The sequence below is a fragment of the Mustela nivalis genome (genome assembly GCF_964662115.1).
Source record: "Mustela nivalis genome assembly, chromosome: 12".
NCBI lineage: Eukaryota > Metazoa > Chordata > Mammalia > Carnivora > Mustelidae > Mustela > Mustela nivalis.
Genome location: NC_139031.1, coordinates 7,225,955 through 7,252,052, shown reverse-complemented (window position 1 = coordinate 7,252,052; position 26,098 = coordinate 7,225,955). Strand labels below are relative to the sequence as shown.

The following is a 26,098-nucleotide window of genomic DNA, read 5'->3' as shown; positions in this document are numbered from 1 at the left end:
GAGCAAGGGAGCCTGATGCGGGGCTCCATCCCAGGACTCGGAGATCATGAACCGAGCCAAAGGCAGATAATTAACCATCTGAGCCACCCAGGTACCCCGGTAATTATTTTTTTAAGGAAAATGCTAAATAGCTTTGTTAGATCTTTCTTCCAGGTAAAGTCTGAGTAGAAAGCATCGAAAGACAGCACAACATAGTAGTTAGTAGTAAGAATTCCCGAGATGTGTGACCACAGGCAAGCTACTTACCTTCTCTGAGTTTCCATTCCCTTCTCTATAAAATCTCAATAACGTGTCCCTCAAGACATTTTAAAGCTATATAACATAGATCTAACTCTGTGGGTGGTAAGCCCCTGTTATAATTGGCACTGAGCTTTAGAGAAAGTGGGGAGGCACCCTGGACCCAGGGGATGGGATTCTGTGTAAGCAGTGATACCCCAATTCCTGCATCAACTGAGGTACAGAAACCCATCATCTTCCTAACCACTCCGGAGGTCCCTTCACCCTGACCCTCTGTTCTCAAAATGTCCGAATGACACTCAAACATCAGAATAAAAACAAGTACGAAGTGAATGTCATTTGGAAAGTGTATTTTTTGGTGATCAGACTGTGGTTGCCATGAGCTTTCACTAAATATCATGACTAAAGAGAAAGGCACACGGTTCTTCGCCAAGACAGCAAGAAAGAGACGGCCCAAGATCTTGAAGCACCTAGTACTCACTTAAACTGTCGTGCTTATGAGGGTTGCTGTATCTCACTGTTTATGTCTTTCTGCCTTGTGATCCCAGAACCATTATCTATTAATGCTCATCTGCCTCGGAAGTTTAATTTGTACGCCATTTCTCCCACCTGCCAAGTACAACACTCTTTTTTTTTTTTTTTTTTTAACCTTGTGGCTGAATTCATTAAAACAGTTTGTCTTCAAAGATTTCCTTTTTTCATTGACATGGAAAGACTCACACGATTGGTTTCTCTAATTTTCAGGAGGCAACCAGTTAAGCTGAACGGGTTTCTCATGCAGTTAAGTCTCCCTTCTCTCCTCCAGCAGGCCATTTCCAATTAGAATGAAATCAGGAATGGGCAGGCAGCATGCATTTGGAAACACCATCGATGGTCATTGTGATTTCTAAACCCAGAGGCACCATCAGAACAGGGTCATATCCGTAGGCATCCATTATACTTGGGACTATTGAAACATGAGAACTTTATGCCTTCCCCAAACTATGGAACAAAAGAGATAACAATAGAGAGGGAAACGTAACAGTTTAAAACAGTAATGTTTGTGGCTCTTGAGCTCTGTTTCTGGAGGAGAATGTGACAAACAGAAAAAGCACATGAGTAAGTTGGGGCAGGGACATTCTCACTTTCTGAGGCACAGTCATCTAGTCGACACCAGACCTAAGACCAAAGATTTAAATACCAGAGACTGTGTCCTCAAACTCTTTCTTTGAACAGTTGGCCAAGGTGCTAGATGTTACACAGAGTCTTGTAGAGAATCCTTGACCTTGAGCCGTCACAGAAATTCACCTGCTGTGAGTCCTTCCCTGTCTTGGCCTCTGTCCTGCTGCCTGTGGTCGCCTTTGCAGTTCCTCATGTGTCAAAAACAGGTCATAAGCAAGCACTCGGGCAGACTGGGTCTCAGCATGTAACTGGGCAGCACATGCTTCCTGGAGAACCATTCTTTGGTGCTTTAGAAAGTGTGTGCTGTGTGTGTGTGTGTGTGTGTGTGTGTGTACACATACATGTTTTCTGGGGGGAAATGCATGCACATTTATTTATAGGCAGGCTTGCAGAAAACACACACACGTGCACACACGTATATACATACACTCCCTGTTTGGAAAACCACTTTGGGGTTGATTTTATGTGTATACATATAGAGAGAGAGAGCTGTAGAACTATATAGAAAGCCTCATGCAGGTATTTTTTTTTATTTATTGCCTATAAGAATAAATTTGTTGCATGCAACAGTGAATAAATCTGTTCTTTTCCCACAGATGTGCAAAAAGAAGGGGCATGCTCCAAGAATCTACAGAGGAGGGAAGTTTTCTAATAGAGGGGAAAACTATTAAAACAAAATTTTAGTTGTCGATTTTGTAACAACCTTATTCCTCCCTCGAACATGTTTTCACTGTAGTAGAAGGAAAAGCAGACCCAGCAAATGCCCCCACAAAGTTAATTTCCGCTGACAGATTACAAGCATAGATGGGAAGATTTCGAGAAGGTCCTCATGGTGATGCAGGAGCCATGTGTAGTAGTTCAGTGAAGGAGCGTCCTCAATTCATTCTTCGACTTTTCTTTCCTTCCTCCTCTTCTCATTTGTACTTCTTTCTCCTTTCTCCTTCTTCCACCAAAGGGCAGACAAAGTGTTGTAACTTTTTTTTTTTATGATAATCTCATTTTCAGGAACTCTGGGTAATTCATAATCCTGGGCTTATTTTTTCTAAACCATAGTGATAGCTAATTATTCCTTGGTTTCTTCGAGATGAGTCTTTGCTTTTTACCCCATGCTTTATCTTCTTTGAAGAAACTATCCTCAAAAAGGTATAGATGGTAAGAGAAATATATTAACTAGCCTGTCTTCTGCTTTCTCTCAGGGGAGGCGGTTGGGGGTCCTCACTCTGAAAAAATATGAAGATGCCCAAACTGGTCCATAATACCATCCGTTCATTCATTCATTCAGTGAGTGTGCTTTAAAATACCTAGTAAGCTGCAGGAAATGTGCTGGACTCTGGAGACATAAAATCAATAAAACACAGTGTTTGCCCTCAAGGAACTCTTGGCCTTCGTTCTACTCATGTGTAAGCTATCAAATATAGTTTAAGCCTTTGCAATTACTATATTTTGAATTTATTTGACAAAAGAATGAATGTTTAAGTCTAGTTCTCACAGCAACAAGTGATAACCGGTACAAAAAAAAAAAAAAAAAAAAAAACAGGTTGCTGATCACTGCCAAACCAGTTTTGTTGTTGTTGTTGTTGTTGTTACTCAAAATAAAAACCACTTTAATATAACGAAAGTTCATCATAAGTAATTGGACATTTTGGGGTGTTCTGGTTGTTCTTTTCAATTGACCTCTGAACTGGTGGAAAAAATAGAATTTTGTTCCTTAAGGAGTCAGTTGTGTCTTTATGCTTGTGAGTCGTGAACAATCAGTGGTTACTTGATAACTAATTTCCTTTTAAAGTTCCCAAAGAAGAAACTGGGGAACAGATGGGTTTGTGGAATTCTATGAAAACGGCTGAAACTTGCTTAAGTGTGGCTGGGAGAGAGGAGAGAGCATTTTCTAAAGTCCAAAAAATCTGTATCTGTCCCTTCCTGATTAGTAGGACGACCTTGGGCAAATTATTCCCCTAAGCCTCAGTTACCTTATCTGTAAAATGGGAATGATAACATCTATGTCAAAAGTGTTGCTGTTGAATAATTTATTATATAAGATAACATATGAAAATTTCATATTATGACTGACACATCGCAGGAACTCAGGAGAAGCTCATTTCCTTATGGTGTAAAGTGCACTCACTAAATCAACAAACTTTCTGTGAGTGCCTCTCTCGACTAGACCCTGGGACTATCACAGTGAATGAAAAGCGGCACTTGTCCTCAAGAGCCCTTACAGTCCAGAATTCTACATGGCTCATCGCCTCAGCTGAGCCAGCGAGAAAATCTGGGATGTTTAGTGCTAAGTGAAGATCAAAAAAGAAGCAACTTGCTACTTATCAACAGAATGAGTAGAAACCGCCTAGTGTTTGAAAAAGGCATAAATTATGTACTTAGATAATTTTACAAATAAATAATTAAGCAAATAATGTGATTCCTAAAAGCAGCAGCTCCAGAGCAGACTGGGGAGTTAGCAGAGAGGAGGAGAAATGAGACAGAGGTCGCCGGGGGACTTTATCCGCTAATGCCACTCAAGCAAGTGACCAGGCTTGTCCAAGCAAGGTTCTAGCTTGCTACGCCAATAAAAAGAAGACAAAGCAGTCAAAATGAAGACCATCTGTTAAGTTGCAAATCATCCCATTCTTTGGGCTGTATTATACTAAATGCATTTTATAACGCTGGGTATGGGGGTTACGGCTCTTGGTACTAATCTTGCACCTTTCCTGCAAATCTGAAATGATTTGAGTATATTGTTCTCTTAAAATGTTTAAAAAGAAGCGATTTGGGGCGCCTGGGTGGCTCAGTGGGTTAAACTGCTGTCTTCAGCTCCGGTCATGATCCCAGGGTCCTGGGATCGAGCCCCGCATCAGGCTCGCTGCTCAGTGGGGAGCCTGCTTCTCCTCCTCTCTTTCTGCCTGCCTCTCTGTCTACTTGTGATCTCTCTCTCTCTGTCAAATACATAAATAAAATTTAAAAAAAAAAAAAAAGAAGAAGAAGAAGAAGCAATTCAAGACCCTCCAGAGGCCCCGTCCTGCCTTCTAATCCACGGCAGGTCATGGCCACACATCAGCTCACGTTTCACACCAAGTCATACCCCCCGACAAACAGCAGAAGTACCCCGCCCCCGCTGCCCATGGCAGGAATCTGAGAAAACGGCGAAATATGAGGACAGGCTGGCCTTTCCCCTGACCGGTTAAATCCAATTTTCTGAGAGTTTGCCTTAGGTATTTTTTTTTTTTTAAAAAAAGCACAGTCGAGATTGCAAAGCTCTGACGTCATTTCCAGAACAGCACACGCTCCTCCATGCTGCGAGGACCTTGCCCGCCCTGCGTTTCTTGCAAATACGTCTTCACTGTCACCTTCTTCGCGAAGAAGCCCAGACTTCGCCACAGAACGAGCCGATGGTTCTCCCGTCCCGCCACCTCCCCCTCCCGGCTCCGGGTCTCCCGCCGAGTGTGTCCTAAGGCTGCGGTTCTTCTCTAGGGAAGAGTCCTCGTCGTGTTTGCTTTTGTTATCAGCACGGGCCTGGCATTCCGTGAGGTTCCAAGAAATGTTTACTAAATTAAAAGCAAACAGGGTTGCGCTTGTCAGACTAAAGTCAGAGCAAAGAGCCGTGAGGGCGCTTGAGGAGGAGCTGGGGGACGGAGGTGGCCTGACAGCGGCTGGGAAGGGCCGGAGAGCCGGCAGGGAAGGAACTGGCAGGGCCATGAGCAGGTCCCCCAGACCAGACCAGTCTGGCCAGACCACAGGGCAGAGGACGCAGGGACCGGGCGGGGCGGCCGAGGAGGGAGCGGGTCCGGATCACGAGGGTGACGACCCCACCGGGGATGTGGAGGCCGCATGTGGCCCAGCGCCTCCGCTCACCCAGCATCTCGGTGCATCATTTCCGAATGAATTAGTTTTTCTTATTTTTCCTTACACTTTTGAGGGTGAAGTCATGAAATCTGATTTATACTACTAACCCTCCCCCCCCCCAGAAAAATGCATAGGCGCTTTCGCCCAAAGTTTCAGGAGATTTACAGATTCCCTGAAATGTATCTAGTGACCAGGCCCCTACACACACACCGAGGGATATTCCAGAGTTTAAGAAAAAGGATGAAATTTACATTTAAGGATGAAATTTAGGTTTAACGGTTTCCTCTCATACCAATCCATTCAGCCAGAATGATCGTTTAAAACTGCAAATCAGGGGGCACCTGAGGGGCTCAGTCGGTTAAGCAGCTGCCTGGGACCGAGCCCCGAGTGGGGCTCTCTGCTCCGCAGGGAATCTGCTTCTCCCTCCCCCTCTACCCCTCCCCGCCGCTCATGCTCTCTCTTGCACGCCCTCTCTAATAAATAAGAAAAATCTTAAAAAAAAAAAAAAAAGAACGTACAGAAATGACTGGTTGTTAGCCAGAGGAGGATGTACCTTCGGGGAGGATTTCTGTAACATGGGAATGATTTAAAGGCTACAGCAATTAAATAACCTGCTGGACCCGGGCCACAGAGCTGGTTGGTGGCAAAGCCAGGACTAAACCCGCCTTTATATTCCTGCCCTCCACGTACACACATTCCTCCCTGACTCCGTGTGTCAGACGGAGCTTACTGGGATGGAGTCCTTCCCTCACTTACTCTTTCTAGAGTGTTCTAACCTGTTGACCACCATTTTTTTTTTTCCAGTAATGCTTATTAACACAATTTCAGGAGCATGTCCCAGGAAATTCTGGATGCAAACTATCTTCCCACTTGGGACTCAAGCAAAGTTGTTCGGTGCTGTTGGCACTTAAACTCCCAAGCAAGGAGGCCCCCTGGCTCCGACACGGTCAAGTCCTAGATCTTGTAGCTTCTTCACGTGTTTCAAGTCACATGCTCTACCCTTGTAGCTCATGGTCGGCACACGCCACTCAGACTTCAGAGAATTTTCTCCGGGATTTTCTTACCCTGGTGCAGATTCAGACACTTGAAGCTTATTACATAGAAACTGACCTGCAAGTAACCTGGCCTTTAGAGAGAATGTGGGGAAAGTGGTTACAAAAGATACGTATCCACCTGGGGAAACAGCCTGAGTAAAGGTGAACATTAACTTATCCAGGCCCAATGTTGTTAGTCTAAAACGATCAGAGTCCATGGAAGAAAACATGGAACAAACAGAATAAAAAATTCAGGAGGGAAATTCAAAGCAGCACACTTGGGGAGAAAAAGCAGATTTTGCCAGTGGAAAGCCAGGAGAGAAACTAGTTGTATTTCAGGAAAGCAGGACCTTGGGAATACAAGAGGAAACGAGTTAAAGGAGAGTTAGGCCTTGCAGATTACCCCAGAAGGAGCCGGGCCTAATGCAGAATCAGGATATACACCGAGCGGGGTGGCCAAGGGGTCTAGGAGCAGAGCGTCATGACATTTGTTTAACTCTTTAGTTAGATGATTCATTAAAAAGCAGCCCGTGAGAATGGCCATTCTGGACAATGGAATTCAACCGTGGAAAAGCTTGAATGACCCTGAGGTTGGGGCCCAGGTCCATGTTTCCTTGTAGTATGGTGCCTGCTCCCCAGGAGTTCTTCCTGGGTTTTATAGAACTTCTCATAAAGGACAGAGCTTTCAGGGTCCAGGGTCCTGGGACAAGATAGAAGAGAGGTGTGGAAGGCAGGAAGGAACCATCAAATACTAAAAGCATTTCTTTACAGCGGAAGAGAAAAGGCAAGTAGCCTTTAGTACGGGCTGAATGTGTCAGTCCCCCCAGATTCCTGTGCGGAAGCCGTAACCCCCAATGGGACAGTATTTAGACATGGGGCTTTTGGAGGTACCTCGGTTTAGATGAGGTCATGAGGGTGGGACTCCCATGAGGGGATTAGCGCCCTTCTAAGGGGAGGAAGAGACCAGAGATCTAGTTCTCTCTCTCTCCCTCTTCTCTCTCTCTCCCTACCTCCCTCTCTCTTGCTCGCTCTCTCTCTGCCATGGGAGCACAGAGCAAGAGCACGTCTGACTGCAAGCCAGCAGGAGAGCCCGCACCAGAAAAAGAATCAGCCGAGACGTCCATGTTAGACTTAGAGACTCCAGAACAGTGAAATAGACTCCCGTTGTTTGAGCCGCCCGCTTGCGGTCAGTGCCTGTGGTTTGCTTGAAGGACCGGCTCAGTGACCGAGTGAGCTCACGCGCTGGAGGCAGTTCACACCGGCTGGGAGATCACCCGTGAACTTGTCCTCTCTACTCCGTATTAGTCATGTGTTGACAGCTTGAATTCAGCCGTGGTAGGAGCATTTACACCAGGGGAACAGGCGAACACTCTTTGCTTCCTTAAGATTCTTAGGAGAATCAGCTACTCCAGATTCCCCGGGCATGCCGCGGCATCAGCTAGATGCAAGACTTGTGGGAGCGGAGTTCCCTGGAATTCTCACGTTCAGAATCAACCTTAACTTCTCTTGTCGCTGTTTCTGTTTTAACGACTAGTACACAATAGCATTCTTCAGTTCTCTTTCGCGACCCATCCAGAATTATTGTTCAGCTTTTGTGGACTCTCGTGGTAAATTACCGATCACTTAAAGCGTTGTTTCGATGGGGAAATACTTCCAAGTTTGCAAGTTACTGACTTTAAACTTTTGGAAAAGAGCCCATTTGTGGGCTAGGAGCTTTCAATTCTGGGTTGTTGTGGGGAAGTGAGAGAATGAAAAGACTCGGGATGATTTTTAAATATAGGTTGCAAGATATAGCCTAAGCAAAAAAGGCAAAAAGAAATGGAATTATTGAGTGTGAGGAAGAAAAGATGAGGGGCAATTTAGTAACGGGGTGAGTACCAGCTGCTTGCCTTTCCACGTTAAACATCGGGGATTTGGTCAGACGAGGAGAAGAATATCTTTGTGGTATTATTCTGGGACGGGCAGTTTGTGTATTTTATTTCAAATATTTGCAGACTTCTTTTCATCAATCAGAGGTCCATTTCAAGAATCAAGAAATGATTACGAGGTTGCTTGCCTGCCTCAAGGTTCCTGGCAAACTTACAATCCTGAACCTACAGATTTCGGACTGTAGCTCGGAATTTCGGGAAACATGATCTAATTCCACAGATCTCTTTTGTGATACACCTTAGAATAATGAGACTCCAAGTTTATCATTTTTTTCTATCCAAAAAAATGAATATCCTAAAACTTAAGCTATCTCGTCTTAGTATAAAACCTTAGTATGAAATGCTTAGTACATTAAGCATTCTCCATCAGTCATTTTTGATCATCCAATGAGGGAAAGGGCGTTGTTTGGGGCGTGTTAAATTAGTGTTCTTTTAGTGTTTCCTTCAGGGGGGATGGGAGTGTGCCTTTCCTAAGTGATATTCCACACCCGGATTTGGCATTTCCTTCAAACCATCTGAAGCAGTGAAATGACGGCTATAAATCCGCCACTTGGAAACTGAGACGGTTTGCAGCACTCCCAGGCCCTGGTTTAACAGTTGGTTTATGACGCAGTTGCAGAATAACCCTGTTAAGCGTGGTATTTTCCTTCCTCCAAAACCGACATGAATCCATAAAGCTTTTTAACGATGACTCTGAAATACACCACAAGTATTCTCTGTGGCATATTGTTCAGTTTATCTAAAATCCTTCACTTTCTGAATTTCTCTTAACGATCTGCCCTGGAAGGAGGGTCACCCCTAGGGTTGAACGAGGCGTCCTGTCTCAGCCTGACGGGCCCGCTCGGCTCCCTGCCCCGCCAGCGGCACTCCCCCGCCCCGGCGTTGGCTCCCAGGGTCTCGGTCTCCTGTGGGCACGAGCATCCTCTGGGGAGTCGGTTACGCGTGCTGATTCTCGAGACCCTCTGAGTCAGACCCTCGGAGCCAAATTCCGGAGCTAGGCCTGGGGACCAGCATTCTGACAGAGAGGTGTCATCGGGGACTCGGGCGGGCCCACGCTCTGGAAGGGCGGTGACTGGGGAGAGTCTGGCTCAGGGAAGCCCAGGTTCCGGCTGGCGATACGGGCATCTGTAGCTCGGTGCCCGGCACCTGCAGCTTTCCCTGCTTCCTCGACCTCAGCAGCCCAGAATCCCTCCCTCCACGCAGGAGCTTCGTGCCTCGATCTTGAGTTTCAAGTGCCCTATCTTGTGCTCTACCTTGTCCCTTTCTGTCTGCCTCTGGCTTGTGTGAACTCTGGCCTTGATCTGGAGCCCTCTCTCCAGGCACCAGGTCCATCTCTTCTCCCCTGCATGGCCCAAACAGTTTCTCAGATCGTGACCCCCTCATCCTCTCGGAGAACCTCTCTGTGGCAAAGGGGTGTCCGCGGCAGGTGACCGGCCCTGTCTGCTCTCTTTGATTGCCCCCGGCTCAGCCCCTACCATCCGTCACAGCCGCTCAGAGAACGTCACAGAATATGCCCGTCTGTCCCACCAGGCTCTGAGCGGCTGAGGGCAGGGATCACCTCTTTTTAGGTACTGTTTCCCCGACGCCCAACCTCAAGTGTAGTGGGGCACTCAAGAGTCTTGCCCATATAACTGATGTTGTAAGAAGACTGCATGCCAAGGCTTCATGCCTCTGGTGGCACTGTCCCAGCTCCAAGTGTTGTCACGTGCTTCTCTCTCAACTCCCAAGCTGGCCTTCCCTTCCGCCTTTACAAAGCTACTGCCTCTGGTTATTTGGGTCCCAGGTTCCATGCCTTTTCCCCCCAGATTTCCTTGGCCGGTGCCCTTCATGTTCCAGAGCCCCTGTATTATGTGGTCCTGCACCCACCATAGTACTTCTGGTGATGCCTGGTGGTCTGAATCCCCTAGATCAAGGGCTTCCTGGGAGCAGCGATGGTAACCTCAGGGCCCAGCGGAGTGCCTGGCGTCCCGAGGGGACTTGGCAGGTGTTTGCTGAAAGCCTGGGAAAGCCAACTCAGGACCCTCCAGGCACTGAGGCGGGGGTTCTTATCACATGATCTGCTGTGTAAACCTCCATGACACTCGCCAGAAGGATTTCAGATTGTGGATGTGTCCTCTCCCATGCCCACGGCTGGACAGGACGACCCCAAGGTGGCAGCGACCGTATTATATACGTCTGACATCCCAGTGAGTCGGTCGGTGACCCGTGTGGGCTGCATATTGTTCAATCCTGGGCTTCCCATCAGGGGCCCTGTTAGCGTTTGAGCAAGATCTGAATTCTGTAAGACTCACACACCGCCGGCTGGTTAATAGGTTAAGAGGTCGGTTAGCGGGTTAACACAGCCCAGATCCACCCATGGGTGCCTGACTCCCTGATTCACTACGCCGTGCCCACTCTGGTGGGTTCTACGGGCAGTGAAGTTTAAGTCTCCTTCCAGAAGAATACCTGAGGGCAGGGGAACCGTAACTAGGAGACCAAACAAAGCTTGTTAGGAATCTCAGCCTTTCGTCCTGACGTAGGAAATGATTTGGGAACTCTGAGGAGCACGCAATGGGAGAATCAGCGGAGAAGCCTGTTAGCGGGGCGCCTGGAGGGCTCAGTCCGCTGGACGGCTGCCTTCAGCTCAGGTCATGATCCTGGGGTCCCGAATTGGGCTCCCTGCTTGGTAGAGTCTGCTTCTCCCTCTGCCCCTCCACCCACTGATGTGCTCGCTACTTCTCTCTCTCAAAAGTAAATAAATAAAATCTTTGAAAAAAAGGGGGGGGCGGGTGTCCAGGTGGCTCAGTCGTTAAGCATCTGCCTACAGCTTAGGTCATGATCCCAAGGTCCTAGGATTGAGCCCTGAATTGGACTCCCTGCTCAGCCCTCCACCCCTCCCCCCACTCATGTGTGCGCATGCATGTTCTCTCTCCTCTCTCAAAAATAAATAAACTCTTAAAAATAAAAAGGAATCAATTAGCAATGATTAGGCCATTGACAGAGACCAATGAAGGGTTAGTGACTGTTCTTATGATTTAATAATAATAATAATAATATAATGATAGATACGATTTACTTTGTGTTGATCATTTCACATTATCTTTTATTGTCTCCCATTCACCTATAAAATACTGAGGCCTAAAGCAATTGGTTAAGTAACTTCCCATTAAGCCACACAGTAATTAATTAATGGTCATATTTGAGCCCAGTTCTCTCAAACTTCACAACTTACGATTTTAAGCTTCCTGGGACCTCCTCAGGGACTGGTCTAGGGCTCTCCTGGGCAAACATCCAGAACTCCTCCAGTCTCAAAGAGGAAGCCCGTAAGCTCCTTAAATGGGTGTTCATGTTAAACCATTGCCTTTTCAGGGTGTTTCTTCAACCTAAATCAGTCATTTGGCCTAAGCCCTATACATGAAAATTCTTTCTGGTATGATTTCAGTTTCTTCATTTTTATGAATATATATATATATCTTTTTTAAATTTACAGATCTGCGTGCTCTATTACATGCTACTTCCTTTTGGGGGTTGCGGGGGATAGTTGGTCCCTGTTGAGGAAATCGGGCCCGTCTCTGTGGACAGCGCAGGGCCTGCCTTCCGTGAGCAGCGAGCTTGAAGCGTGGTCAGTATCAGCACCCAGTTTCCCCCTCATTTGTCAATCTCCTCCACCTGTTTTGTTTCAACAGATGTTGGCGCATTTTTTGAAGAGGGGATGTGGCTACGGTATAACTTCCAGGCATCGGGGGTCAGCGGCAAAGAATCGGGCGTCAGGTCAGACAGCGCCCCCGATCAGCCGAGCGCCCCTGCCGACCTGGCGCACGAGGGGATCCGCTTCAGCTTCAGTACCTCCAAGACGCCCTGCATTCTCCTCTACGTGAGCTCCTTCACGACAGACTTCTTGGCAGTGCTCATCAAACCCGCCGGTGAGGACAAGCATGCCTAGCCTCTGCTAATATTTAATGTTGGGTGAACAGAATGTTCTAGAAAGTCTGGGTTGCTCTGGTCTTGTCCTTTATTCTCTGCAGGACGCTGAGTGAGTCATCCAATGTCTTTGAACCTCATTTCCCTATGTGAGAGCCAGGAAGGCAGCTTGTCAGTGTCACAGTAGTGATGTCGCTAAGCCATGTCAGGTTCTTTATGGGAAGCATATTACATGAATATGAGGTCGTTCCGTATGTATGATGATGATTTTTTGTTCCTGTCAAGTGAAGACATGCACTGCTGTCCTAAATAGAGATGAGCTCTGAAGTAGTAAAATTAATTTAATATAAATCAATGAGGTATTGTGCTCGCTTCAGCAGCACATATACTAAATCAATGAGGTATCCTGATGTATGATAACATATCAGAAGGTTCCTTCAGAACATATGTAGCTTTCCATAGAAATGGAAAACCAGAGATGTTTTCATTCCTAAACCCTCTCAGAATGTTACATGCATAAAATATATCCCTGGCATAAGGCTGGGTTAAAGCAGAAGTGTATTTACCACCTTGATTTGCAAATATGCATGGAGCCCAAGAGGGTCAGAGTGAGACTAAAACTGGCATCTTGTGAGAATAGCCAAATGCGCTCAAGGCCTTTCAGAGAAGGCTGAGCAGTTCTGGAACACAGGAGCGTGCCCAACACCGAGGGGCCGTTCTTCTCAGAAAACCTGAATCCTGAGACACTTAAAAATTCTTGGGGCACCTGGGTAGCTCGGTTGATTAAGCAGCTGCCTTTGGCTCAGGTCATGATCCCAGGGTCCTGGGATCAAGCCCCACGTCAGGCTTTCTGCTCATCAGAGCAGATAAGAATATTGTGGGTTGATCAGGAAGAGAATCTCTCATTCATTTCCCAGAGCGATAACATGGGCTGAGGAGGTGGAGACGCTTGTCTCATTGCCCACACCTCCTGGCTCTGCACGGAGTATTCCAAAGTCTTAGCTTCGTAAAGACCAGGATTCTCTTCCGTGGGAGCAAAAATTATTATTACAGATCCAGGCCAGCTTGAGTTTGAAAACATAGTAAATTCTTCAGTTTCTCTGGTCAATTCATTGTTGATTAAAAAGATTGGGGGCGGGGGGATATTTCCTAATATTTTCCTTTTCAGAAATTATTCCTAAAGAAATAAGCCAAAAACCAGACAAAGAGGCAGCATCAGAATGTTCCTCTTAGTGTTATTTATAAAAATAAGCATTAGGAAGGGCATACAAAAGTTCAACTATAGTAAAATGGTTAGTTAAAGAGGGAGTCACCATTTTAAGGAATATTCTGTATTCATTAAGAATTATACTTAATGTGGAGCAATGGAGAAAAAAGTATGGAGAAAAAAAAATTATGTACTACAATATTAAACCAAAAAAAAAAAAAAAAAAAGAAGAAGAAGAAGAAGAGGAAGAAAGAAAGATAAAAAGGCAAGATAGAGCCTTGACTATCCAGTATTGGCTTAGATCTGTGAAAAATAAAGACGGAAAACAGAAAGCAATAATATGAGCACAAAGTAGTTCTTTACGGTGGATTTGCTTCTCCTGAATAATATTCTTTTATAAATTTCAAATGCTCACAATGAGCAAGCATCGCTGTTGTAATCAGAAAAGATATTACTACTCCTTAAGTCACTGCCGCATCAAACCCAGTCCCCAGCTATAGCGGGAACTCACCTTCCCATAAACTAACCCTGTCCCCAAGAGCACTCATGCCGGTGTCTCGGGGCGTTCACCGTGTGCAAGGGTTTTGAGTAATCAGTTCATATTGGTGCTATCATTTAATGATGCCCGAAGGTGGGCTGTGTTGCACACACATGAATTCCTACAAGCCACACAGCCACGAGGTAGATAGCATTCTTTATTCCCTGTCAACAGATGATAAAACGGGGGAGTAATGGAGAAGTTAAGTGACTTGCACACTGAGCTGGTGAAGGTGAAACCAGGATTCCTAAGCTCAGGTGTCTGATTCCAGGCCCCGAGACCCCTCTGCTCTCTCCATACGGCAGAGATCTCTAAGCACACTCCCAGCATGTTGGGAAAGCAGGACCACTCAGTTTCTTGAACTTTGCAAGGCCGTCTTCAAACAGCTGATGAAAATGTGGTTTTGTTCACACTTCAAAGACTGCATTTTTTTTTATTAATTAGCATTTTAAAGTTAGAAAAATGTGAAGAATTCATTCAGGAAAAAAAAAAATATCAATAAGTTCAATGCCAAAATATCGGGAAAAAAATTAAAAACCAGAAAGTCTTCACTAAATGTCCCAGCATCCCTCATACTTAACATATCGAAAGTCGTAGCACCGTCACGGTTCCCCCAAGATGGGCCCCTCCCCAGACCTCAGCTTCTGCCAGGGCTACCCCCTCAGACCCCCAATTCCCAAGTGCCTCTGGGCTGCCATTCACAAATGTGCCACCCTTCCCCTTTGGGAGGCCACCCAGGCAAACAAGAGCTGCCGAGTCTAGTCACACTGTGTTCCTCAGGGGTATCTCTCTCTTTCCTTCCCCACCGCTGGTCTCCTAACAAATGTCTTCCAGCTTCATTCCTGCCATGGCACATACAGGTTATTACATGTGAAACGGCACTTGAGTAAATGGACAAGGCCACTTGTGTTCAGGAGGCCACCAACCTGGTGACTCCAGCAGCCCAGCCCACTGAGGGTCTGCCGAGGTCTGAGGGGCGCCCAGCTCCTAGAATAGCATTAGCCCCTCCGTGGAACAGCAGTGCACCTCACACCCAACCCTCTCCCTTCTTCGGGCCCCTCCCTGCTCGCTCTTACCCACCACAGCCTCCACTAAGCCGTGTCCCTCATCATGCCTCTAGTTGGGCTCTCCTCCTCCCAGGAAAGGCAGAAGACATCCCAAACCTCACCACATCCTGCCTGTGGCTCCGGAGTGAGGTCTCCCAAGGGGAGAGCTCCGAGTGTAGAACCGGAAAGTCTGGGTTTGAATCTGCTTCTGCCTTGTGCAAGGTGTGTGACCGTGACCGTGGGCAGTTAGCCCTTCCGCGCCCAGGGCTCCCTTGTGTGAAATAGCGCCTCCCTCGTGGGGGTATTGTGAAAATGGCACGAGTCAGTAAGGGGAAAGCAGGACCCTGCACAGGTGCAGTCTGTCATCCAGGGAGGTGTCACAGACACTACGTAAGCGTCAGCCGTTACTACCAGCCCCGGCCCACAGATTTAATCCACATCCTGCCACGTATTCAGTGCCACCCAGCCCTGCTCCTCCTCATTCTCCCCCAAGCTCACATGACACCGTGCCCCTGCCCACCACCGTGCTCTGGTACCCGGACTTGCTGCGTCTGCCTCTGGGCGCTAACATCTGCCTTTCATTCCGGAGCCAGGTCGAGTCTCCCCTCCTTTCAGTGACTTCTCCTTACTTTAGACTCCCATTCTGCTCACTTTCCATGGCATTTGTTTGGCATCTACTGTACTGTTCTCTGTCCTTGTTATAAATACTCGCTGTCTTCCCAGGGAGATGAGAAGCCCCCAGCACTACATTTCCTGCCTACGATAGGTGCCCCGTAAGTGTTTGCTGATGATAATGATGATGGCCAGGAGAGAATAAATCTGTTAAGCCCATTATTTGCTGTAGCCAATAAAAGAGCTGTCCCTTATAACCGCTTTAATTCACTTGGGAGATGAACGTGAGATGCAGGAAGTGAAGTATTTTTCCATTTTAATAATATTTTATATTAATGGAAAATATTAATATTCTCCCACTGCCATTTAGTGGTTCTCTGGTACTATTATTTGAAAGGAATAAATATATCATTTAAATTTTATTATTCAAGAAAATTGCCATTACTGTTTATGGAGATCCACTACATATAAATTTAACGTTCCAACTCGTCTGTTTTCTCAAAGCAAATCATTGCAGTTGCCATTAAGTGAGGCAGTTACAGAAATTTTAAATCATATTTACAAAGAAAGAAAGCCAGAAAAGAGAAAAAATAATGAAAACAGCTTAATACTGATTTTAATGAGCTAGGGAACGTAATGGGAACAATGACAAAGAAAACAGGGCAGAAAATGTCTGTTTTTTGCATGATTATTATTTCCTCCGACCTCTAGTCCTCAAAGGTGGGGCCTGGTCTTTCTTTTCTTTGTATCCCCAGGGCCAGACACAGGGTTTGGAGATGGTCCTGGGTCTTAGACAGGGACTCCGCACTGATGCCAGCCAGACAGCCCACGTTCAGGCCTTGAAAAATTGGATTCAACGGTGCTTTTCATGAGCACTGAATAAATATCTTCTGAAGAAATGAGTAAATAAATGATGAATGAATACAGCTGTATATTAAAGAAAACTGGCTGCGATTATATGCAGCCCAAGCACAAGAAGGAGAAGGAGGGAATAAAAACTCAACAGTCAACTTGTTCTTCTGCACATAGCCCCGCAAACGTTTAATCACCTCCTGTTCAGTCCCAAACAATAGATTGTTTTTAATACTATTAGGGTAAAGGGAAAAAATAAGGTAAAATACCAAGGAGTGGGGAAAGAGACATCTCAGAAAAGGGGAGCAGGGTATTCAAAGGTCCTGGGGTAGAAAGAAGAATTGTATTTTCTAGGGTATAACATAAGTCCAAGGTAGCTTGAATGTAAAAAGTGAGAGAGTAAATGGCATCATTTAAAATAACATAACACGCAGAACTCAAATCAGACAAGGTACCATACGTTACATTAAGAATGTATGTCTTCATCATATGAACAACTAGAAGGCTTTGAAGAGTTTTTAGTGACCCAGTGGCATCATCAATTAGGCATTTTGAAAAAATCTCTCTGCAAGAAAAAAAGCACAGAAACAGGGAGACCGTCACTCATTCATTCAATAGACATGTTTATTCAGCAGCTACTAAGTATCAGGCATTATTCTAGGAACTGGAAATAAAGTACAGAGAATATAAACAAAATTTACTACTCTCCTGGGGAAAAAATAAGGCAGAAAAGGGAGGACCTGGCTAAGGGAAAAGAGTGGGTAAATTCTTCTTTTAATGAGGAAGTCACAGAAATAATCACTGAGAAGATATTTAAGCAAAGATCTAAAGCGGGTAAAAAGTCCACCATGCAGAATACTGGGGACTGAGCATCCTAGACAGAAGAGCCAGCCAGTGCAAAGGTCCTGAGGCAGGAACATGCTGGCTTCTGAGGAAACAACAAGGAGGCTAAAGAAGACTGATGAGGAGTTAGCAAGGAGGAGAATAAGAGATTATGTCAGAGATAATAGGGCAAGCTCATATAGGGCCTGGTGAGCTATTAGGCAGACTACGATTTTTACTCTGGTTGAGATAGGAAGCCATGGAAGGTTCTGAGCAGAGGATCGCTCTGCCCTCTGAGAAGGGTGTGGGTATGTGGGGGCAGAGGCTGGGTTGGGGTAGGGATGTGGGAGAAGGGCAGAAGCAAAGAGGTTTGTTAGTATGGCGGGGAGTCCAGTAATCCAGACAAACGATGGTGGTGGCTAGGTCTGGGGGTAGAAATGGAGGGATGAAAAGACATGTGTCGGGGTATATTTGAAAGAGCCAAAGAGAGCTGCTGACAGATTGTATGTGTAATGTAGGAGGAAGACGGGAGGCAGGGCTTTTGCCAGGAATAGCCTGAAGGTTGAAGTAGCCATTAACCGAAATGTGGAAAATTGAGATGGAATACTTTTTGGGGGGAAAGGTCAAGAGTTTGTTTTTCGCATATGATGTGTTTAAAGTGCCGGTAAGACCTCTCCTTGACTGGGCTTGGTAGTGAAGACGAGCAGAGAAAGGGGGGATTCAGCTAACGATGAAATGAGGCCAAGAGGAGACATTGTTAAGGAGAAACAGATTCGGATCAGGTGGTCCAGGCAAAGAGGACGCAGGTGAGGCTCAGGTGGTGGCGGTCCAGTCCCTGAAACCACGTGGTCAGTACCAGGGTGCCAAGACAAGCCAGCTCCGGCCAGAGCTGCATCCGCCAGGAAGAGGGCTCCCCTAGGGTCCACCCAGGGCACCCCGGGTGCCAAGGGATGCCTGTGCTTCGATGGAGATTAAGGAGAGAGTTCAGACACACCCAGGAGGTGAAAATCTGCAGCGCTTGACCGAAAGCTATAAATAAACAAATCTAGGATGAAAAACTAAGGTAAAACTCAGAGAAACAGGGAAGGTTTGTCAAATTTGCTCAGAAAGCAAAATTAGGAAATACTGTTAAATTTTTGTTGAACTGATGTACACTGCTTTCAATTCCAGGGACACGGTAGAATATTTATAGAACATTTAAACCACCGGTGTAATGCTACAGGGCCTCACTAAGGGAGGGCAGTGTTTAGAAACTGTTGCTTTTATTTGTGTATATATGGATACATATGGACATGATCAATTTCTGGGAAAAGACGCTGCCAAATATTTAGCGTAGTTATCTCTCGGTGGTGGGATTTCTGGTGACCGATCGATCTTTCTTTCTTTCTTTCTTTTTCTTTCTTTCTTTTTCTTCTGTTTACTTTCTAAGTTTTAATTATCATGTTTTATTTCACGACTTAAAAATCAGGATATCCGGGGCGCCTGGGTGGCTCAGTGGGTTAAGCCTCTGCCTTCAGCTCAGGTCATGGTCTCGGGGTCCTGGGATCGAGTCACGCATCGGGGTCTCTGCTCAGCGGAAGCCTGCTCACTGCCCCCCCCCCACCGCCTGCCGCCTGCCTTTCTGCCTATTTGTGCTCTCTCTGTGTCAAATAAATAAATAAATCTATTTTTTTTTTTTAATCAGGATATCCATTCTGTCCCTCAAGACAGAAAATGAAAGAGGCAACAAAAACCCTGTGAGATGATTTAGTGGGTCAAACTCTTGCTAGGTTGCTGGCTTCGTTTTTAAGCTATGGGATGTCGAAACTATTAATATGAAGATTGTAATCTGAGTTAAAAATGAGATAAAAAAATTGATGTCTTTAAAAATCATAAATAAGAAATACAAGTTATGTTTGCTGTGCAGATTAATTAACAACAGGATCTAGAATATTATATCAGTCTTACTGAATATTTTCTGTCGTTACTGGGGAGAAGCAAGATGGAGAGGAAAAACAGAATAATTTGTTGAGGCCACGTCAGCTGGAATGGAGGGGCAGTGAGGACTCAGGGGCCCAGGAAGCCCATCGTTCTTTGATTTGCATTCGGACTGATGCAATCTCTAACCTAGAATAAAATTTGTCGCTTCATTTTCTTGGTCTCAGTGAAGACTCCCCAAATTCCCATGTATTTATCTTTTGTAAATTATGTTTATTTTTAATATTGTATGCTCATGATTCTTTTATATGCCGAATGTCACAATTTGCTGATGGCGTGAGACCATCCCTGCATCCAGCATTTATTTTTTATTTCCTATGGCATTTTGTCCGTCTGCAGGCGTCCCCGCAGTCCTACATTGTATGGGTTCTCCTCCTTCCCAGGCCAGAGTCCCAGCTTGGATCATCTGCCACTTCAGCTTGGAGATGATGGTCTTGGGTAGACTGTAAACCCCTGTGGGCCCAGTGCTCTTAACCCTTCTGGTTCAGCATGCCATTGAATTAGCGAGCCAGAATTCAGAGCAGCCGGGGTATTGGCGGACAGCAAGGGGGGCAAGCCTGACCATCCAGTGAAACCTAGAGCGAAGAAATGACAAGAATTTCTTTTCTTTTCCTTCTATAGGAAGCTTGCAGATTCGGTACAACCTGGGCGGCACCAGGGAGCCCTACAACATTGATGTAGATCATAGGAACATGGCCAACGGACAACCCCACAGCGTTAACATCACCCGGCACGAGAGGACCATATTTCTCAAGGTATACCTACTGTACGCTCACCGAGTGGATGTGATACTGTATTACAGTCTCTATCCTCTCTTGTACTTGGGCGCTGGCTTTGTTTTGGGGGCTTCAGTGTAAGATGCCTATTACACTTTCTCCTACAGAGTCCTAACCAGGGAAGTAGAACCATGTATCGATACTAAAGGAAAGACAATGACAGAGTTAACAGTGAGGACATTTCTCAGGGAGAGGGTGGGATAAATGTTTGCTATGTGTATTCCTTGCATCTCGCTGCTTTTAGACTCACACATCTATCAGCCTCCTGTTTTTATCTATCACACCATCTTTTTTCTCCATGCTCTCAGATGTCTGAAGCTTATCATGTTTCCCAGCAAAGGTTATTTTGGTTTATCTGACCTACTTCTGCTACTCCAACACAATATGAATAACTATTTTTTTTTTCTCTGTGGATGCTTTGCCCGAAAAATTCTCAAAACACAGACCTTCCCCAGAATCTCAGACTCTGGTTGTAGGCTTTCAGCACACAAAGGGATGGTTTTATTATGACAGTCCAGTTTTATTTCAGGTTCATTGATTGTCTCTACCCCCACCACCGATTTTCACAATGAAGAAACCAGCCTGGGAGGCACCATGAATAAAACATAGCATGAGGAAGTCTCCCTGGGAACGAAGCCAAAAGATCAAGGATGGGAACTGTCACTGCATTCTCTAGAAGGAGTTCAAAATAGATACCTGTCAGGGAAAAGAACAGCAGGGGGATACTGTTTTGTCAGAGAGTGGAGTGCCATTTGGAAGGGGTTCAGCACAGTCAGACCTCATTCGGATTCGGCTGGCTGCTGTGGCAAGTTCGGATTGCAAAGAAAGGGCCCAAGTCCTGTCTGTGTTTGAGCAGCGGTGGACGTCAAACTCATAACTTGATACGGAGTTTACGCTTGGCCTTTAGCAGGAAATGCGAGAGGGTATTTTAAGGACAGGTCTCTCCTAGGAAATTGACAACGTGCAGTTACAGTTTCTCGTGCAATCAATCAAATGGGTGTAAAGAAGATTGCCCCGCGGTGGTGGGCAGGGTCCCTGAGCCCAGCGCGGTGCCTGGCTCATCTGGGAAGCTGCAGATTATGTCCTGGGCAAAAGCAAGTCCATCTTGAACCATAACACCAGGTTTATTCCGGAAAGCCAGCAAGACCAGGAGGGGTACACTTTATATCATTATAGGATTAGGATGGTTTTGTACCATTTTTTCATAATGTGTATTGGCTTTTAATTAGAAACATTCCCTCATTTTAACCCATGCCATCTGTCACCTCTTTTCAAGTGACGTCTCTTGCTATTGCGGTATTACAGAATAATGTTAAAAGTTAAAAAAGAGGGGCGCCTGGGTGGCTCAGTCGGTTAAGCCTCTGCCTTCGACTTTGGTCATGATCCCAGGGTCCTGGGATCGAGCCCTGCATCGGGCTCCCTGTTCAGCGGGGAGCCTGCTTCTCCCTCGCCCACTCCCCCAGCTTGTGTTCCGTCTCTGGGGGAAGCCACGGCCACAGGGGAGGACCGGGCGAGTGGGAGGGGGGACCAGAGCTGATAGAGCCATTTCTGGGTATATTTCCCAAAATGAGGTCCAGAGGAAAGACAGGTAAGGCAGCCCCCTCCTGGCACATTCGGCCAACTGGGGATTCTTCAGAACTAGCAAGCTACCCTTTTTTGTTTTTGTTTTTAAGATTTTATCTATTTATTTGGGAGAGGGAGAAAGTGAGCACAAGCAGGAGAAGGACCAGAGGGAGAGGGAAAAGCAGACTCCCACTGAGCAGGGAACCCCCTGAGATGGGGCTTCATTCCAGGACCCTGGGATCATGACCTGAGCCAAAGGCAGATGCGTAACCAACTGAGCCACCCAGGTGTCTCCTAACCAGCAACCCTTTAAGAACAAATATGAGCCTTACCTGCCACAGAATTAGAGATTGCCCTGAAGACAGGGAGAGGGGGAGGGGTTGGGAGGGGGGTAGGCTGTTTTAGGAACTTGGGGCTTTTGAGGCATGGAAAGCCAGAGAAGTCTAGAGAGCAGGAGACTGAGGGCTGGGGGTGGGGCGGGGGGAGTCCGGTTCTACTGCTCAGAGTTCTTGTTGTTGCCAGTGACTGAAAACCAATTCGGAACTCATTTGTAGGGAGAATTCCTAGTGTAGGTCACGGAATTTAAGAAAGGGCAAACTAATATTCTGGAAGAAAATCCAGGGGACCTGGAGGACTACAATGAAGACTAGAAGCTCCCGCCCCTCCCGCTTCCGTGCCTTGATCCCTCTATTATCTCTGCTTGACAGCCCCTCTATGAGGACGGCCGGTACCTCCCCCTGCAGGCTCCCTCTGTTACATGTGGTAGAAGGCAAACACGGGAGCACGGGCCAGACTCCCGTCTCAGTTCTGCTACCAGAAGGTGTCTCGGTTCTCATTTCAAAACCTCAGGGAAGGTCTGTGATTGGTCTGGCTTGTGCTGTGTGTTGACCCGTTGGAAGGAGAGACAGTGATGCTGGGCAGCCCCAGTGAGATGCTTGGGGGTGAGGGAGGGAACTGGGGCGAATCCTCCAAAAGAATAGGAATGTGGTTCCAGAAAAAAAGACTCGAGAGGGGTGAAAATGGGCTGTGCCATGCTTTGAGGTTACGAACAGCATAGAGTCGGGAAGCACCCCGAAATCATGGATGGAATTCTGCCACAGGAATTACACCGAGTGTGGTGGAGGGTCCTGCCCTCTGTCCTTCTGTCGTATAGAACAATGCAATTGCACTGAAATTTCTGGATGTGTTTAGAAAGCCAGATGCCTCAACCCACTTGAATTCAGCCAGAAAAGACCTCATAGCTGCTGGGGCGCCGGTGTTTCTCCGCCTCTCCACCCCAGCTCAGATAGAAAATAAAGAAAATAAAGCTAGGATGATGGCAGAAGAAAAGATATGGAAAAGCGGGTCAGGAGACTCCCTGCCCTACTTTCTTTCTGGTGGGAAGGCCTTGTGGAGAATGCAGGTAAATCTGAAGGTACCTTTAGAACACTAGAAACTGACCTTTTTTCTGGAAGCCATCTACAAATTCATCTTAAGAACTTCTACAACTTCAGGAATGTGTGGGAGAGATAACAGGAAAATGTTCATCTTCATTATTTCTGTGTGGAGGGATTATAAATGGCATGTTTTCCTCTAGAGCTTTCTGTATTTCCTCATTTTCTCTTATAAGCGTGCGTGGCAATTTCTGAGGGGGCACATGTTGCATTTTTATAATCAAACAAAAATAGGAAACATACAGATATCTTCCATCCATTCTGAGAGCCCCCAACTGTATAACAAAATATAATGACAAAGATATTCAGATAATTTCACATTAAAATGCACTTCTAATCAAAGAACAAAAATAAGGCAAATTCAATCCTGAATATAAAATGCTGTGGAATGATGCCTCTGGAATTAAGGTGAAATTTTACACATTTATATATACATGCACAAACAGCACATCATCCCAACGATGTTTATCAGTGTTTACGGTGTTTTTAAAAGAAGGTTTACTTCCCTAGCTGGGCTTGGCTAAAGCTAACATTAAATTAATTTGCATTCCCTGAGCACAGACTGTCTGAAATGGTGCTGAGCCCTTGAGGGAAATTGACCTTGGATGAAACATTTGCTGCCAAAACACCAAGTGCCCAATCTCCACATAGATAATGAGGAGCTGACTCCAGGAGTCATCGGACACCGGCGCGAGCCAGGGCCCGTGACCACCCTCGAGTGGCGTCATTTATGAAAACTCACAGTTGCACCAGGGATCGTAGCTGAAGGCTTCCCGCCGGTCGAGATGTAAGACAAACCCCGGGCGGGCGGAGAGCACCTGAGAGAGTCCTGTAGGCGATGAAAATCCCTGCCCATCAGATGACGCCAAGAGCCAAATATCACGAGGAATAATTTCAAAGTCTTGGGTCACAAAGCCCTTCTTCTCGCTTTCCTGCCTGCCTGCCGTCCCGAGCTTGTTTCTGCTCTTTTCCCTTCTTTTCGGCCTCCATCCCACTGCTGGAGGGACGTCAGGTGGCTCGCGGGCAGTCAGAACAGTGACATCGGGAGCGGGAGTAAGTCCCGAAGGTATACGTGGATTTCTTCCATGCCCTGGATTATATTTGCTGGCTAGGAAGCTGCCCCTAGCCCGGGCCCCTTGGGCAATGTCCCGTCCATGAGCATGGCTCACATACACGGGTGTTCGCTGTGTCCCCGGCGCTGAGCTGAGGATGTCAAACACGTCCTCTCATTCCGTCCTCACCGGAACCGTGTTGGATGCGCAGGGTTAGGGTCCCCGTTTTAGAGATGTGGAAACTAAAACTCAGATCATCTGACATAACTTGCCTCAAGGTTAAGAATGGGAAGCTGCCGAAACACAGATGGATCTAGGTCAGTCCCCCTTTTCGTCCCCATGTGCTCCTAACCATCCCTTAGTAGCGAGGTGTCTGGAAGGCTGGGCACAGGCTTTAAAAGTGGATGCCTTCGGGGGCACCTGGTGGCTCTGCCCCTTGAGCGTCCAGCTCTTGATTTCGGCTCAGGTTGTGATCCCAGGGTCCTGGGGTCAGGCCCTGTATCGGGCTCCCCACGCAGGGGGGAGTCTGTCTGGGGAGTCTCCCTCGGCCTCTGCCCCTCCCCCCGCTTGCAAGCACATGGATGCACCCTCTCTCTCAAATAAATTTTAAAATCTTTACAACAACAAAGAAAGTGGATACCTGTGGCTGGGAAGAATTTGAGTGGTATTACAACAATAATGACAATAATTGTTATTAGTATGAAATAGTTCAAAAATACGCAAGAGCACAGAGAAGAATGATATGTATTTACCAGCTGAGCATTACAAATTTGGGGATTTTGCTCTGTTTCTTCAGACTTTTTTTTTTAATGCAGTGATAGTCAAGGCTGTTGGTTCTCCTTATTACACGGTGAGCCCTGAGAAAGGCAGTGGACAGTGCCTTGAGAAGCATTCCTGGGAAAAGTGTTTTCCACAAGGCCGATCAATGTAGCGACTCTAATGAAAGTCAGGCATAATTTAAACATCAGATTTCAGGGGCACATAGATGGCTCAGTCGGTTAAGCTTCTGCCTTCAGCTCAGGTCATGATCCTGGGGGCCTGACGTGGGGCCCGGGTTGTTGGGCTCCTTGCTCAGCAGGGAGTCTGCTTCTCCCTCTACCCTTCCCCCGACCCAGCTCACGCTCCCTCTCTCACTCTCGCTCTCATTCAAAATCTTTTTAAAAACTGGATTTCAGTACAAACAATTCCAGAAGGAGTTGGAGGAGGGGTGATGAGCCCATGAAGGGGAGGAGGGGCCGACGTGACCCAGCTTTATGATACTCTGGCCTTATCCAAGGGTAAAACTAGCTCCAAAAAATGAATAAACTACACATTCTTAGAATAACTATGACATATTCAGGGGCTTTGATGGAAGTTAAACAATAGAGAGCTCAGGGATATGTTCTCTGGCACAGACACTCTGAGTCTATATTCTCCCAAAACCAAATGAACAGATGGTAAGGGTGTCATGTTCATTTTGGCTTTCATCTAACTGGAGGGCCATCCTGTCATTGCCAAGAAGAGGCTAACAGATTTCTCCTGCAAGCAAAATTAAGGACTTTTTTTTTCTTCTTTTTGTTGGCTAACTTAACATAATAATAAAAAAAAATTTTTTTTAAATTAAGGACCTGTAAAAAAAAAAAAACTCTCAAGTCCTTAAGAACAAATGATTAGGTCCCTGATTTTTGTACCACAAAGAGTGTGACTTCAGTTGTTTTCATCAGGAATTTTCAAAAAAGGTTTTTAAAAAAATCATTGCATTCTATCTTTTAAATTAAAATAAAGATGATAATTTCTTACCTGCTATTAATCAGATTGCAATCAAATTATATAAAAACAGGGGCGTGTGGGTGGTTCAGTGGGTTAAGCCTCTGCCTTCAGCTCAGGTCTTGATCTCAGGGTCCTGGGATCGAGCCCCGCCTCGGGCTCTCTGCTCAGCAGGGAACCTGCTTTTCCCTCTCTCTCTCTCTGCCTGCCTCTCTGCCTACTTGTGATCTCTCTGTCAAATAAATAAAATCTTTTTTAAAAATTATATAAAAACAGTCACTAATGGAGCTTGCTAATGGAGCTGTATATTGAGAGGAACCCTAAAAATGGTCGGAGAAGAGTAATCAACGGAAACAAACACTCTGCTCCATGCTAGGGAC

The 26,098-nt window shown here is 46.1% G+C and overlaps 1 protein-coding gene across 1 annotated transcript in view; it reads left to right on the top strand.

The window, feature by feature from the left end:
• CNTNAP2 (contactin associated protein 2) overlaps window positions 1-26,098 on the top strand; it is a 1,362,616-nt gene that overhangs the window by 1,199,318 nt on the left and 137,200 nt on the right. The window contains exons 18-19 of the mRNA XM_082693594.1: window positions 11,860-12,096; window positions 19,770-19,903. Of these exons, the coding sequence (XP_082549720.1) occupies window positions 11,860-12,096; window positions 19,770-19,903 (371 nt within the window). The remainder of the gene's footprint in view (window positions 1-11,859; window positions 12,097-19,769; window positions 19,904-26,098) is intronic.